Below are 15,856 nucleotides of genomic sequence, written 5' to 3' on the forward strand. Positions count from 1 at the left end.
GGGCTTCAGTGTCTTCGTCTGCAAAATGGGTAGACGGTGACCTGCTACTCGGTGCTACGGGTAGACTAAGAACAGAGGGGCAGGCGGGGGGCTTCTGTTGGGGGACCCTGTGAGAGGTGACGGCGGCCCCGGGGCCACGTACTGTGGCTGGTCAGGGCCCTCCAGCCTTGTGCTTTGTGCCTGCGCCTTCGTGTCTGTAACAAAGTGCCCTCAACTGGGGGCTTCAAACGGCAGACGTTTACCGTCTCCCCTTTGGAGGCCTTGGTCACCACGTGGCCGTCTTCCCTGGGTGTCTCTCTGTGTGATTCTATCCCCTCTTCTTATCAGGACACCAGCCATTGGGTCAGGGCCACCTCAATGACCTCAGCTTGGTCACGCCGGCAGAGACCTTATTTCCAAATCAGGTCACATCCACAGGTACCGGGGGTTCGAACACCAGTACATCTCTTTTGGGGGCACAGTTCAAGCCATGACGTCTTGGGGGTCACACCAGCTCCCGATTGCCTTCAGGTGACCAGAGGCAGTGGGGGCCGGTGGAGTAGTCAGCCAAGTCAGAGGCCTGGACCTGCCACCGCCAGCTCAGGGTTTGAGACAAAAGAAGTTCACGTGTGTGGCAGTAGCCAGGAAAGTGGTTGCCATCTTGTCAGGACGGGGACAGGAGGGGGAAGCTTGCATCTTTTGGGGGAAGGTGTCCGTACCTCGGGCCCTCGCAGGAGTGGCTGGCACAGGGCAGTGAGACCCCAGGCCCTGCGCCTTCCCGGTCTCTCCGGGCCCTGATGACAATACAGCTCCATTAGCCTGGCAGCTGGGGCTTGTTGCCTCTGGTCCCTGCAGGCAAGGTCCCAGGAGTGGGTTTGGGAATATAAACGGCCACCGACTGTTATTAATATTTAGCATGTTTGCAGGAACGTCTTCTGCCGGTGCTATTAATCTGCCGCATTAATAACAGCCGCGCTCTGCTCTGGGCTTAGCTCAGCGGTGACGGGCGAGGGGGAGGCCAGGAGCCAAGGTGCCCGCGGCGGCCACAGCCCTGGGCAGCTCGGGCAGGTGGTGAGACCCCTGGTGGCCGCAGCCCTGGGCAGGGGCATTCCTGGAATGGGGACTCTTAGTTCCTGTCTTAAAGCCAAGGTCCAGGGCTGGGGGAGGGGTCGCCGTGGTGGCTGCGGTTGATTAAAAGCTCGAGAACAATAGCAAGACTGACCCTGTCAATTCCCAGGTTTCTCTTTCTAGCAAACCGTTTCCGGAAGTGCGGGTGTGGCCCAAGGACCCTCCCACCGAGGAGGGGGCTTCCCCTCGCCTGTTGTGCTGGACGGGAAGGTGGCTGCACCGAAATCCTGACTAGAAATCAGGGCATCTGATTTCACCACCTGAGCCGGCGGCTCCCCCAGACCCGGCTCACCTGAGTGCGCTCACCCCTTTGTCCCTCCCCTCCCACCCCAGCCGCAGCTGAGATAGGCCTTGTGACAGTCACAGACCACGGGGACTTACAGGCTCTGGGGAAGACGTTTGGGGGGTCTCTGAGGGGCACGGTGCACAGCACTCCTCTCTGCTTGATTCAAGAAGTAAAAGTCAGAGGATGGGAACCAAAGGCCCACCTTGTTTCTCCGAAAAGGCTCTGGTGGAAGGTGAGAGGGCCGGGCAGGCCTGCGGCTGAACCCCGGCATCACAGATGTGCCCCCCGACCCCTACATTGCTGGACCAGGCATGCCACCCTGCGTGGGTGGAGGGAGGGAAGCCCTGAACGAGCAGCAGAGCCGTCCAGCCCTCTTCCAAGAGGTGGGGTCTGGGCCTAGCAAGTCCAGGTATTGTCTTCAGATTAACCACTCAGACTTGAGCCTCCTGTTAATGGGGCTTCATCTCAGGGAAGAAGTGTCGGGGGGTGGGTGGTGAGGATTCCTGCTTTCCATCTATGTCATTAGAAATTGCCCTCAAGATTGTCCTCGCCCCCATCCATTTATCCATCCATTCATCCACTATACACCCATCCATCTACTATCTACCCATTAATCAATCTATCCACCAACCACCTATCCACTGATCCACCATTCATCCCAGTATCCATCCACCATTCACCCATCCACCATTCGTTCATCCACCATCCATCCATCAGTCCACCCATCCATCTACCATCTATTCATTTATCCACAATCCATCCACTATTATTCTATCACCATCTATCCATCCACCAACCACCAGCCACCATTATGACACTACCCATCCACCACCCATCCATCCATCCACCATCCATTGACCACAATTCCATAATCCATCAATCCATCCACCATTTATCTATCTACCATCCATCTACCCATTTATCCATCTTCTTACTCATCTTTCCATCCCCCCTCCCCTCCATTCATCCATGTATTTATTCCTGAATTCATCCATCTATCCATCTGTCCATCCACTTATCCCCTCATCTACTCATCCATCGACCCAACCGTCCACCCATAAATTTACCCATTCATTTCCTATGTATCTTCTGTGGACACGAGGAAGGCCATCACTAAAGGCTGGGCACTCTTTAAGGTGCTTTCTCACAGGGGTGGGAGCACTGGAGCTGTGTGATACAGGGTCTGAGGGCTTTCGATCAGGACTGTCTAAACGCTCCCAGCTTGGCCCTGACTAACTGTGTGGCCTTGAGCAAGTCCTCACTCCCCGAGCGTCCCTTCCACGATGTACAAGACGGGTGAAGTCATATCTCTGCCTCCTCTCTGGGGCGTGGCCGGAATTAGAGTAACCACGGTGCTGGCTGCGTGCTCCCTGAGCCCTGTCAGCACCTGTCACACACAGGCGGGCAGAATCAAGGCAGACAGTGTTCTGACCAGGCCCACCTGGGGTCCCCAGGTTGCTTTCGCAGCCTCTCCGGGATGGTCCTCGAATTGCATGGGCATGTGGCCAACCAGGGATGTGCTGCCCAAGGTCTCAGGGCTGTGACCGGGTGGATTGTCTGTTCTCCACCCGGCTTCGCCTCGACCACCATATTCCTTTCATAAGTTGAACTGAACAGTAACTTTAATTCTTAAAAAAAATTTTTTTTGAACAGTAAGTTTTAAACACTGCATTGACAGGCCTGGTGAAACTGATCACTACCTGGACATTCAAACCTGGAGCTGGCCGTGGGATGGAGGGTGGCCATGCCCCAGCCTGCCTCTCCCTGGGAGAGGCCATGGTCTGGGGTCCTTGCTGTTGATTGATACGACAGGGACTTCAGACCTGGGCCCCCACAGATCCTGGAGAGGGCACTTCCTGAAGGTCCTCGGCCCCGTGTCTGGTGGCCTCTGTGTAGGAGGCTTCCGTTGAAAAGGCCGGAGAGGCCTGGCCCAGCCCATCTCACTGAGATACAGCCGAGTGTGTCCCGCACGGCCTGTGGGTCCTGTCCCTGCCGGCGACACCAGGAAAGGGGGAACACTTGGACATGCTGTTGCAGCTCTTGTCCCCTTTCACCCCAAAAAACTCGTGAATAAAAGTAAGCAGCTCATGTCTGCGGCTGACCCTTTGGAGGCTGCTCTGCAAGCCGGGCAAGGGTAGGCTTTCACTATGTCCTTGGGAAGCCCTTGGCAAACCCCACCTTCCTGTCCAGCCTGGGAGGGGTGTGCGGTGGGTGGAATGAACCAGGCCGGGGCCGAGCTCTGCCGGGATGTGGCTCCTTTAACAAAGACTTCTTCCTCCAAGTGTTTCTGATGGAAAACAGTCTGAGGTGCAGACAAGGCAGGGTTACCGGAGATGCAGTGACGGTCACTTTTCTCCTGCTGAGTGGCATATTTTCGGCTACTTGCAACAGGTCAGGGATGAATGAAACGGGGCCGTGTAGTTGGGTGCTGGTCCAGATTGCCAGGGAGAAGCTCCTGGAAGGTTTAAGGCGGCTTGCTCCCCTTGTGCTGAGTCCCATGCCCCCGGATGCACTCTGATCCTCGGGGCACTTCAGACCCGGCTGCCCCTCCCCCTTGCTGAGCTCCCACAGTGGTTCTCACACTTGGCTGCTCCAGCCCCCCTCAGGTTCAGGTCGGGCAGGTCTGGGTGGAGCCCAGGAGTTGCATCTCTAGAAGCGCCAGGGGGATGCCAGTGCCACTGGTCTGGGTACCCTGCTCTGAGAACCCCTGAGCTAGAGGGGCAGAACGCCCCCCACATCCAGGCTGAGTCCGTCTTGCTTCTCAAACCCCCAGGCCCAGCCTTCTCAGCTGGCTCCTGTCAGGAGCCTGCACGTTTGCACCGTGGCTGCCCTGCTCTGGCTGTCAGCGGGCAGTGTGGATGCTCAGAAGACCCCCCCCCCACCTTTGCCAGTGACTTGCCTTTCAGACTGGACTTGTCCTTCTGGGCAATGCTCTGGGGGCTGCCCCAGCTGGTCTGTGTCCCATGGGCAGCTCTGGATGTGGAGCTTGCTGAACCTTGGCCTGACCCCCAGCTGGACGCCACGCCGTATGGTCCTGTCTCCAGGGGCATTTGGGATCTGTCATTATCTCCTAAACGCACCTGGGCTCCTTCAGACAAGGGGCCACACCTGAGATCAGCTTCCAGCTCAGTTCAGCTTAGCGTCCACCTCACTCTGTCTGACTCAAGAAGTGTCCCTTGGTGCCCAGTCCCCGTGTGTCCTTGAGTCAGCGCTGTGGGACCCGGCTTACGTCTTTGCCAGGCAGGCAGGTCTCCCACGAGAACCCCACTCCTCCGAGAGGTGAGGCTATGGATTCTGTGGTTCAGAGGTCACAGGATGCAGCACGGCCAAGGGGCCTCCCGGCCCAGGGCCTGTGCTGGGCCTCCTGGGGCTCCAGGAAGGGGGTGGCTCACAAAATGTACGAGGGGGCCTGACCCGACCTGGGCATGTCCTTGACTGAGGAGGAGGTCTGTAACAAACTTCAGCCCCAAACGTGATCTTGGAAAGAGATGTGGGCGGCCAGCAGCTTCGGGGGAGCCAACGGAGACCTGAGCCAGGGCCTGGCCATCATACCACTCTCGCAAATGTCACCGTCACTGCCCAGGGCAGGTGCGTTTATTCTAATTTACACGGAGAAGGGGTCAGCTCCGGGAGCCCAGCCACTTCCTGGGTGGCCAGCTGATAGTGGAGGGGCCGGTCCAGGCCAGGCTGCCTGGTCCTCCTCTGGGGATGGACACAGGAAGCGGTTCCATTGGCTCTGAGGCCTGAGAAGGGGGCAGAGCCTCCGGGGCTGGGGTCTGTGGAGTGACTGGGCCGGCTGCAGAGGGCAGGGAGGACCTCAGGTGGCAGCCCGGAAGCAGGCGGCCATCTGGCCCACGAGTCCTCACTGGGCAGGGCCGAGCATCCCAGGTCCACGGCGAGCAGGCCAAGGCCGAGGGCAGACAGCGAGGTGACCTCTCGGCACCTGGGTGGACTCCGCCGTGGGCTGTCCTCCCCGTCAGAACTCCTTCAGCAAACCGAGTTCCAGGTCCAGCACAGCCACCAGCATGGGTGTGACAGTGGTGCCCCAAGTCCCCTTCCTGGGCAGCTCGGCTCATGGGGGTCCAGGGGTCCCTCTTTTCCCACTCGTGTAAGGATATCTTCTGCCCTGTTGGGGGGTAGTAGTCCCCCCCACACCCCATCCAGAGTCAGCATCAAGTTGGCTGAGGGTAATTTGCTTTTGACCCACCGACCCCGAGATGATTGCTGCATAGGCTATTGCTGGGGGAAGGGGGTGCTCGGGCCCACAGGTCAAGCTGCCTCGTCCTGCAGGCTGGGCCCCCAGGCCACGTGTCACCCCGCAGGAGCCTCTGCAGCCACTTTGCCTTCTTGTGACATTCACACACCCACTTACGTTTCTAAATCCAGTGATGAGGGTGACACACAACTGAACCGGGAAGGAGACCCAGACCTGATGCATTTTCAGTTTTACCCCAAGGCGCTCCTGTGTGTTTGGTTTGCATGGAGCGTGTTTCTCTTTTGGGGGAGGAAAAGAGGGTCTCAGAGCACGTGCTGGGGGTGCAGGGGAGGAAGCTCTGAGGCGTTTGTGGGGTGAGGCCCAGCCGTCCTCAGGCTGAGCTCGCCTCTGGGCCCAGACAGCTTCTTCCAAGCACACCGTCCCCTGTTCCTGGTGCCTCTGCCCTGGTGTCTGTGGGGTGACGTGTAGCACCCCCGCCCCAAATGGGACGCTCCACCTGGACCAGGGGGGTGTCGAGGGGCAGCCTGCCAGGTCAGAGGTTGGGGTCTGCGCCCCAGGACAGGGCTGGCCCAGGAGGCTGCGTGCAGGTGTTTTTAGGAAGGAACGCTGAAGCCTCTTCTTCCAATGACGGCCAGTCTTCCGAGAAGCACGTGGTGTTCTGTCCACCCTGACACCTGACCTCTCTGCAGACTACAGTACGACGGCCCCCAGAGACCCTCCTGGCCGCCCCCCTGGTGGAGGTGGAAGGGCGGCCCCCACACGGGGCGTTTTCCTCCCTTCCTCTTGGGCGTCTCCGGGCAGAGGCAGCCATGTCCCGCCACCTACAGGGCCGTGCGGAGGCAGGGGACTGGCTGAGGTCGCCTCGAGCCTGTTGTCAGGATCCGTTGCCCCCTCTTTACATACACACGTGCACGCACTCACACACGCTCACATGTACACACATGCATGCACGCATCCTCTTCCACACACCCACCCACTCACTCCCGGCTCCTGGCGGCGGCCCACGGCCTTCCCCGTGCCCTGCGTGGTTTGAGGGCTTCTCCTACAAACCCCGCCACACAATAAAGGAGGATGCAGAGCAAAACACACAGTGACTCAGAGAAGCCCGCCTCACACTCCCCCGGCTGCAGATCAAGGCTTAAGTCGGCCTGATTCCAGGGTTACAAGCAACCAGGAGCTGCAGCTTCAGGGAAGGGCCGGGGGTCTTTATGTCCCCCCTCCCGAGATACTGCTCGTTTAGCCACGGCAGGGCTGCCAGCCCCACGGACGGGACTGGAGGGACCCTCTGCCCCCGGCCAGTCGGGCACAGTGGTGCTCACTGGGGGCCTTCTCTCTCTCCAGACCCTGAAATCCTGGCCGTGGGTTTGATGTTTGGATGGGGCTCTCTGGGGGTGGAGGGGCGGCTTTAGGGATCTGGGTGAGAGAGGGCAGACAAGCCTCCAGCGGGCTTTTGGCATGAACCCGCCAAGAGCCTGCCGCCCTGGCTGGGACCCGGCCCCGGTGGCAGGTGCCCTGTGGCCTGACTGCCGTGGCCGCGGCTCAGGGTCTCTCCGTGCCTCTCCTCCTCCTCCTGTCGCTGCCTGCACCCTCCCCTCCCCTCTCCTCCCTGTTTTTATTATTTGGGTGGATCTCCCAGGAGAAACTTTGGGGATGACAGACTCAGTCATGAACCCTGAGCCTGAAACTACCACAAAACCCCAGTGAAGGACCTCGGTCGCCTCATGAGTAAATAACATGCCATGGCACAGCCTAGATTCCCAAGGTCATAAAAAGCTCATGTTCCTGGCACTGCATTCCGCCCTTCCAGAGAGCACTGGCTGGGAATGTGACAGTGGTCACAGGCCTGGGTGGCAGGGGGCGGGGACCGGGGGCAATGATGCCCCCTCCCTGGAAATGCCCGCCAGCCCGGGGCTGAGGGGCTCCTGCTGGGCCACCCGTCCCGAGGGCAGTCCGGCTGGGGCACTGGGCCGAGGGAGGACGCGCTTTCCATCCAGGCTCCCAGCTGCTCGGAGACCCAGGGTGGGGGGGACAGTTTGTGCTGGTCCTGCAAGGGCTCCAGCAGCATCCGAGCTGCTTCCTGCTTCTTTCAGGGCCTGGGGGGCTGCTCAGCGTGCCTCCTTTTCTCCAGATGTTTTCTGCGCACCCTTAGGCCTCCTCTCAGCCACGTCTGAAAACAGAGGCCCCCCCTCCCCACCAGCAGTGGGGCAGCCGAACGAGACCTGGGCTTTCCTGGCGGCTCCGGGCAATCACTTAACCTTGGTGACTGCGGTGGGTGGGAGGTGGGCGATGCACAGCCTTCCTTTAATCAGCAGGAAACACCACCTTTCTCTCCTAAGCTGTTTGCTTGGCCAGTAAATCAAACGTGCCCTTCAAGCGTTGATTTTCCTCCAGAAGGTGAGGAGTTTTGGGAAGTCGAATTCAAACAGAAAGAAAACAAAACACAACAAAACGAAAAACAACCCAGAAAAACAAAAAGAGCCCTGAGATGGATATGCATGGGACAGGGACATGTCCCTGCTCTCTGCCCAGGGCCCTCACACGAACAGAGCTGGACTCCTCACCGGCCCGGAAGCAAAGGCATCAGACCCTGGAGGGGTCAGGGAGCGCGCTGCGGGGTCCTACCTGAGTGCGCTGGGAGCTCTGTGCAGTCACCAGGTCACATGATAAGGTGGCATGTTAATTATCCCCGCAATACACCTTGGTGCGCGCGTGGCCCCAGGAAGGGTCGGGGTGTTCTTTCAAACCTAAACAGCCTCGGGTCCCCAGGATGGGGGAGCAACAGCTGCCGTTCTGTTGTTGAATTGTTGAAAGGATCCTACGAGTCAATTAAAAAGGAACCGTTGGCCACATAAAACATAATAATTACTTCTGTGAATACTGCTAAATTAAATAAGTGTTATCCACCGCCCCCCTTTTTTTAAGACTGGTTTCTTTTGAAAGAAAACATTTTGTTACTTCTCCGTTGGATCTGAGGTCGTTTTACTCATACTGAAAAGTTCCCTTCTCCCTGGAGACGACCCTTTCAGGAGCAGGGAGGGGGCCGCGAGACGAGGGCCAAAGTGACCACAGCGTTTGGGTCACTTTCTAAGGTTTTCAAGTCCCAGAAGGAGGGACTTGGACAGAAGCATCTAGATCAGAGGTCAGCAGGCTCCCAGCCACGAGCAGTCCGCCCGCGCGCCTCCCACCCCCGGGCCTCCCCTCTCCTCCTCTCACTCTCCTCCGACTTCTTTAATTTTATTGAGTGAAACTCACAGCATACAAAAAGGAACCATTTTTAAAGTGCACCATTCAGGGACACGGGGCACAGTCACCAGGGTGTGCAGTCGCCCCCTCCATCTGGTTCCAGATCCCCCAAAGGAGACCACATGCCAGTCAGTCGGTCACTCTCGGTTTCACCCCCCAACATGGATTCTGTCTCTGTGGATTTGCTTTTTCCGGACGTTTCACATAAATGAAGTCGTAGGACATGTGGCCTTTTGTGTTCGGCCTCCTTCACTCTGAGGGTTGTTTGCAAGGCTCACCCCTGTTGCAGCCTGTGTCAGTGATCCTATTCTCTTTTCTATACTAATATAAATATTCTGTTGTGTGGATGGGCCACGTGTTGATCCCTCATCTGTTGATGGACACTTGGAGGCTGCTCCTCCCTTGGGGGGCTGTGGGTTAACCCTGCTGGGCCTCCTCACCCATCGGCCTCCCTGTTTTCCGCTCTCGGGTCGATACCGAGGAGTGAAGCTGATTTCCTGGCTGTTGGACCTGCTTGCTTGCCCTGTCTCTCCCCCGCCCACTCTTTCTTATCTTTTCTGTGCCTCGGCCACCCTCGGGTGAACTTCTAGGTGGCCCTGTTTTGGCACCAACTGACTCTTGGGCTGGACCCCGAAGAAAGGCCCACAGCAGACAGACAAGCTGGGTCCCACACTCATGACCTCAGCAGGCCTCTGTCCGAACCTGTCATGGGCTCGTCGGGAACTTCCAGGGACTATCCCCAGGGCCCAGCCAGCCCCACTGAGCTGCCCAGAGCAGCCCAGGTATTGGGGTAAATTTCACAGTAACCCAAATTCTGAGTCCTCCCAAGAACTTGGCACTTGCCCCCGTTCCCTAATTTCCAAGGCTGCAGACACAAAGCGGTTCCAGAAGGAGTGCCTCACCATCAGCCCCGGGTTGGGTGTCTGCTGTGTCGGCTTCCCCCGCCGCCCCCGACCTGTGGAGTGTGGGCACCTCCTTCCCTCCTGTCCTAACGCAGAACAGGCCAGCGTGTCCTCGGGTGGCCACCGGGGCCTCGGGGAGCCCCCCACGGGTCTGCGTTGCTCCCCAAGACGCTGCTGGAACAGTCCCCTGGGAGCCCCTAGCAGAGGTCGTGCCTCCCAGGCAGGGGTGGTGGCCGGGCGACCCCTGGGCCTCTGGCGCCCTTGGTGCTGTTCTGTCCCACGTCCCAGGGGGTCCCCAAGCCTTGAGCCCTGGGAAGCTGAGCTGCAGAGCCTGACACTGCCTTGTCTCCTCCAGGTGACGGCGACATTGTAAATAACATGTACGGGCAGGACCCCGACCTGCTGGCTGGTGAGAGCGCCGAGGACGAGACCGAGGACAGCATCATGTCCCCCATCCCCATGGGGCCGCCGTCCCCTTTCCCCACCAGCGAGGACTTCACCCCCAAGGAAGGCTCGCCCTACGAGGCCCCCGTCTACATTCCTGAGGACATCCCCATCCCACCAGACTTCGAGCTCCGTGAGTCCTCCATCCCCGGGGCCGGCCTGGGGATCTGGGCCAAGAAGAAGATGGAGGTCGGGGAGCGGTTTGGCCCGTACATGGTGGCGCCCCGGGCCGCGCTGAAGGAGGTGGACTTCGGCTGGGAGGTGAGCTCTGTCGTGCTGGGTGATTGATCGCGGCCATTTATCTCGTGTTCCATCTATTTATAAAGCCGGGTGAGCTGAGCCGCCGGGGGCAGGAGGCTGGGTAGGAGAGAGCGTTCGAATGTCACATTTCCCAGGCTTATTTTATCCTGCGGCTTGCATGACGCGACTCCGAAAACACCAGAGGGCCTCGTAGCTGCCTGGCAGCCCCCGTCCGCTGTGCCCGCTCTCTTCCCGGAAATGTGTCTTTAATGAGCTCATGTCTTAAACCCCCCGAGCTTCCCGTCTGGATCTTAGGTGCTAAGGCTGCAATCTCGGCAGAACCTCAGAGATGGATGGACTCTCCCAGAGCAGGACTCTCTGCTCCCGGGAAAGCCCCTCAGATGCGGGCCCACCTCCCGGCAGGAGCAGCCAGGGGCAGCTCGTAACACGTGCCTGGTGGCCGCGCTGCCACAGATGCTCCCGGCACGTCCCTGCCGAGGGCCTCCTGCCGGGCCGCCCGGGTCAGCTGGCCCCCTAAGGGCAGCCCGCACTTCTCAGATGAGCGGGGACAGAGAGGGGCACCTTGTGGTTTACATTTCCCTGACGGTCTGGGCCTGGCTCGATGGTCCTGGAGCCCGTGTGTGGTCAGGAGAGGGAGGCCGCTTAGGTGGGGGGCGGCCGCTGACACCCCCAAAGGCGGCCCTCCCACTGGAGGTATCCTGCTCGGGCCACGAGCGTCGCTGGGCCCCAGTGCGGGGGTTTTCAAGGTGGTCTCAGAAGGACCGTGGGCCCCACAGAAGCGCTCTCCCCTCTGGTCGTAGCCTTTCTGCTGGCTCCACGGGGCCAATGTTCGGTGGTATTTTTGGCAGAGACCCTGCCTGGATGGAAAATGCAAATGCCAACCCAGATTCCTTCTGGGTGTTTCACAACTTCCAAAAGTGCTTGGATGGAGGTCAGTTCTAGGAAGGGGCGTGCTGTCCAAGGAAGGAAGAGGGCCTTGTGTGGCCGGCAGCCGTGTCCCCTACAGCAGACCAGGGCAGCGGGGGTCAGGGGAGCCGACTCCCCGCAGCTGCTCCGTGGCTTTGGAGAACTTCCCAAACTGTGTGTCTCGGCGTTCTGTGTACAGCAAGGGGCGAATCTGGACTGTCTTTCCCCTCTCATGAGTCTTTAGGGCTTGGAAGGCTGCCCTGGAGCCTCCGCTGCTCCCTAGAGATGTGCTCGGCCTCTTCCTAACCCCTGGGAGGCTCCTGGACCCCCAGCAGCCCTTGAGCATCTCCCCCGGGCCCGTCAGCTTTGGAAACCCTCCATAAAGGTCAAAGAGGCTGCCTGAGTCGGTGCATGTGCTGGTGGCAGTGGCTGCAGACCTGAGACCGCCACGCCCTTCACAAGGACATGGGGGTGCCCCGAATGCAGGACGCCCCCACTCTCCAGCAAGCTGGTGGAGTGTGGCTTGTGGTAGCACATGGAGTGTAGACATCAGGGGACACAGAAGCCCCCTACCGGGTGCCAGCTGACAGCCTGAGCTCTGTAGACTTTGAAGGTCTAGAGGGGTAGTGTGTTGACCAGATGGACGGAACAGCAGGCCAGCCAGAATTCACAGCAGCCTAGAGTGGGGGAGGCCGCAGCTTGGCCAGCTGGACCGTGCAGGCCAGCCCGTCCCCTGCTGTCCCCAGGCGCCCGACGCCGTGTGTGCCTCTCAAGGTCAGGTCACCTGCAGAAGTGGCCGGCCGGGTGGGAGCAAGGTGAGGTGGGAGGTGCGGCCCCCCTGGAGGCAGGTCGTGTGCTCTTCAGAGACCCACAGGGTGGCCCTCACCGGGCCGAGGAGAGCATCTTCAGACAACGTGACAGGTAAGTGGTTTGGGCTGTTCAGTGGCTTTTTGCAGACGGCCTGTCCTGTCCTTCCCGCCTGGCTATTCGGAAGGAATTTAGGGGTGTTGTGTCGCGTGCTTGGAAAGGCCTGGACTGTTGAATTAGGAGGCGCCTTCAGATGCTGCAGGGTAAACGGACCCTACGTAGGGTAGTGCGATGGATGACCTTGAGACAACCTGGTTCTTGTCTGCTCCGATGCAGGCCTCTGTTTGCTCTATTTTTAAAGAAACAGCCCGTATCGCCGCCGCCCTGGGTGCCGGGCCTGGTACGGGCCGTGGCTGTTATCTGCCCGGTGGTGCCTGTTGACTTTGCGATATCACTTGTCCTCCGTGTACGTGCGGGAACGCTCCCCTCCGCGGCACCGCCCCCGACAGCGCCTTGATTCCGGGGCCGTGACCTGACCGCCCCCACCCCCACCCCGGCGCCAGCAGGTATTGCCCCGAGTCCACGTCCTCACGTAGTGTTCCAGACGCACCGGCGGGGTCTGACTTTGTTTCCTCGGCGAGTTCGGGCCCTGACCACCTGCTCTGGGCTTCGCGGCCTCCTGTCCCGTCCCGTCCAGTGCGGTCGTGAGCAGTTGTTTGTGTCACCATCATCGTGGTGGAGCCCCAAGGGCAGAATCGGGCTGGAAGGAGGGGGAGGACGAAGCAGGCACCCCGAAAATCAGGGCGAACCCGCTTTTGCTTGTGATAAATCATAAGGTCGAGTGGTTTCTTTCTAGCTCCATGGGTCTCTGGGGTGGAAATCAAAGAGCCTCACTCGCATCCTGAAACAGGCGACCGATGTGTCACTTTGTTTCTGTGTCCTGCTCGAGTGTGACAGCGTCTGGGCCAGAGGAGCGGCCGGCTGCTGCCCCGTCAAGGGCAGGCGTGGTCCTCGCCTTTGCTCTGCTGCAAACAGGGCTCGAGATTAGGAGCGGAAAGCCCAGGCTCCAGAGCCTGGATCTTTCTGTGGCTCCGGACCGCAGAAGGGCCTCCAGCGAACCCCGGAGTGCCAAAGTGAGGCCGCTGACCACGTCCTCATATGCTCCTGCTGGGACGCTCTCCCCGGGCCTGCAGTCAGCTCAGCCCAGAGCAGGCCTGGGGACCAAGACAATCACTAGGAGAATGTCAGGGCCTAAGTGCCACAGCCAAGGAGGCCAGGGCAGATGCAGGACCGTCAGAGGCAGGTCCCAGGGACAACACCCAAAGGCCTACAGTCCGGTCCCGAATTTTGTGTGTGTCGATGTTCAGTCTCATGCTGGTAATTAAGCTTCATGGATCAGGTTGATTTGGTTTTACTACAATGTACATGGCATTTAGTTCCTGAAGAAGAAAGAACAGGTAAATGACATTCTAGCGAAGGTGGCAAAGGAACTCTGAGGAAGATCCTGGATGGATCTGGATCCCCGAGGGGTGGAGGGTGGTGGGAGCGTTTTGTGGCCTGGCCGGGCTCGGAGTGTGTTTGCTCCTGTGAGGTCTGGTGTTGGGGTCCTGCAGGAGAGGGGGGTCCAGAGACAGCCCCTCGCAGACACAGGGTGGGTGTCCCTCGGCGGACGGGCTGAAAATCAAGGTCAAACCAATTATTCCTACCCTCCTTTTGGGACACCATGGAAACAATTTTCTTTCTACTCAGAGAACAGAAGTCCTATCGCGGACCATTCCATTGAACTAAAATCCAAGGGTCCCATCTCCTTTTCTCTCTTTGTGGTGCACACGGTTTCTGGTGACACGATGCTTCTATCCCTGCTGGGACAGCATGAGTGACCTGGCATCTTCAGGGTCAAGGTGGCAGGAGCAGCCTTGTTTCACGTAGCAATTTTACTTGAGCAAAATGGGAAGGTGCGTGTGGGCCCCGTGGCTGGCACCCTCCTCCCACTGTTCATCTGCCTTCCTCCCCACGTGGGCGTCAGGAACATTCAATGACTCTAAACCTTCCCCCACTCCCACCGGGTGCTTTGGGGGACACCAGGAAGTGACTCCCTGTCATTTTGGAAGAAAGCACAGACGGGCTCTGCGAGCTCCCTGGACCTGGCAGCCCGTCCTTGGACACAGATGGGAGCGTGGGGTGTGTGGAAACGGCCCCCATGGGCTCCATCTCAAAGGGAGGTCATCTGTCCTCGTGCCCGGGAGGATGCTCGAACTCCCGGACCCCTCCCCCCAGACACAGCCTGCCCGCTGAGGCAGCCACCACTCACCCTGCCCAGAATAAATCACCCAGTGATTGCATTTTATTGCCCTGGGGTCTGAAAAACAATGATTTTGATCATTTGTTGAGTAAATCATGACATTTATCATCGTGCTGTTTATCTTGCTAATTAAGAGGTGGCTGCGAGTGACAGCCCAGAGGGAGCTGGGCTGTGGAGCCCTCTCCTCAGAGGTGCCACCTGCCCCCGAGGCAGGGTCCTGCAGCTGTGCAGCCAGGCTGGGGCAAGCCGTTCAGGTCTCCACGGGGAGGTGGCGGGAGCGATTTTCACACCGAAAGCACCCGGTTCTGCTTGTTTCTTGGTGGAGCACTTGTCTCCCCCAGAAAGGCAGGCTCTCCGGTGCCCAGAGCTTTGCCCAGCCTGTAGCTGGCACTCAAGCATCATCTGTCGGAAAAAAAAATGCGTCTGCCTCTGTTTAAGGAGCTGGTGGAAAACGTTAACGTGAATTGATGGGGTTTCAATTATCTAAAGAATTTACTTGAGTGGATTACCTCATCCCCTTGGCTGTGGTTCCTGAATATTAATATACATGTTCATTTGCTCAATCAACAAATGGCCACGTCTGGGCCAGGGCCTGTGGGAAGCTCCAGGGTCACAGGGGAAATAGCCCCAAGGTCTCAGGCTGCCCTGTCTCTCGGTTGCTACCAACACACAGCCCCCAAGCCAGCTCCTCTGGGGTCCAGGGCTCCCCCTGGATGGCTTGGGCAAGGGCCAGGACCCACCGGCCACCCCCAAGGACCACGGGCTGCCAGCACATCCAGAGATGCTAGGGCAGGGGATGTTCCAGACAAAAGCTGCTACCCAGCCCTGCACGCTCAGATTCTGAGACATTGCTATTAATGTAAGGTTGGCTGAGACCAAATTCAGTGTGACACGGGGAGGGCCAGGAGTTCCTGGGTGGGGCTGGCCTCTGTGCCCTGGCACCTGCCCCAGCCTGGCCGGGAGTCACGTGGGCACCTCAGCGCTGGCCGCAATCTGAGCCCCAAGTCTCCGTGGCGAACGGGCCTCCACTTCTTTCTTCTCCTGCATTTACACCCTCATGCTGTGGCCTCAAGGACCCTGTCCTCTTTCCTGCTGAACTTACCACACGCCTGAATGTGAGCATGATTCACCAACACCCCGGGGCTCCCTGCCCCCAAGGCCATCAAGGCCTGGGCTCAGGCAGCAGTGACCCCTGTTATAACCAAGCACCCACCTACCCCCGGGACAGAGTTCCCGAGGCTCTTGGGAACAAGCTTCAATTCTCTCTAGTCCCTGCTGCATAAGGACCAGACGAGAAATCACATCCACCTGGAGACAGACACATGTGCTGGACTTGTTACCTGAAAGATCCTGGATGCACCTGGTAGCCCCGGAAGCCTGAG

General features: G+C 59.1%; 1 protein-coding gene across 1 annotated transcript in view; it reads left to right on the top strand.

The window, feature by feature from the left end:
* The window catches only part of PRDM16 (PR/SET domain 16), a 320,517-nt gene that overhangs the window by 96,459 nt on the left and 208,202 nt on the right, over positions 1–15,856 (top strand). Inside the window, exon 2 of the mRNA XM_060079376.1 lies at positions 10,110–10,459. Within this exon, the coding sequence (XP_059935359.1) occupies positions 10,110–10,459 (350 nt within the window). The remainder of the gene's footprint in view (positions 1–10,109; positions 10,460–15,856) is intronic.

The sequence above is a fragment of the Mesoplodon densirostris genome, chromosome 2 (assembly GCF_025265405.1).
Source record: "Mesoplodon densirostris isolate mMesDen1 chromosome 2, mMesDen1 primary haplotype, whole genome shotgun sequence".
Lineage (NCBI taxonomy): Eukaryota > Metazoa > Chordata > Mammalia > Artiodactyla > Ziphiidae > Mesoplodon > Mesoplodon densirostris.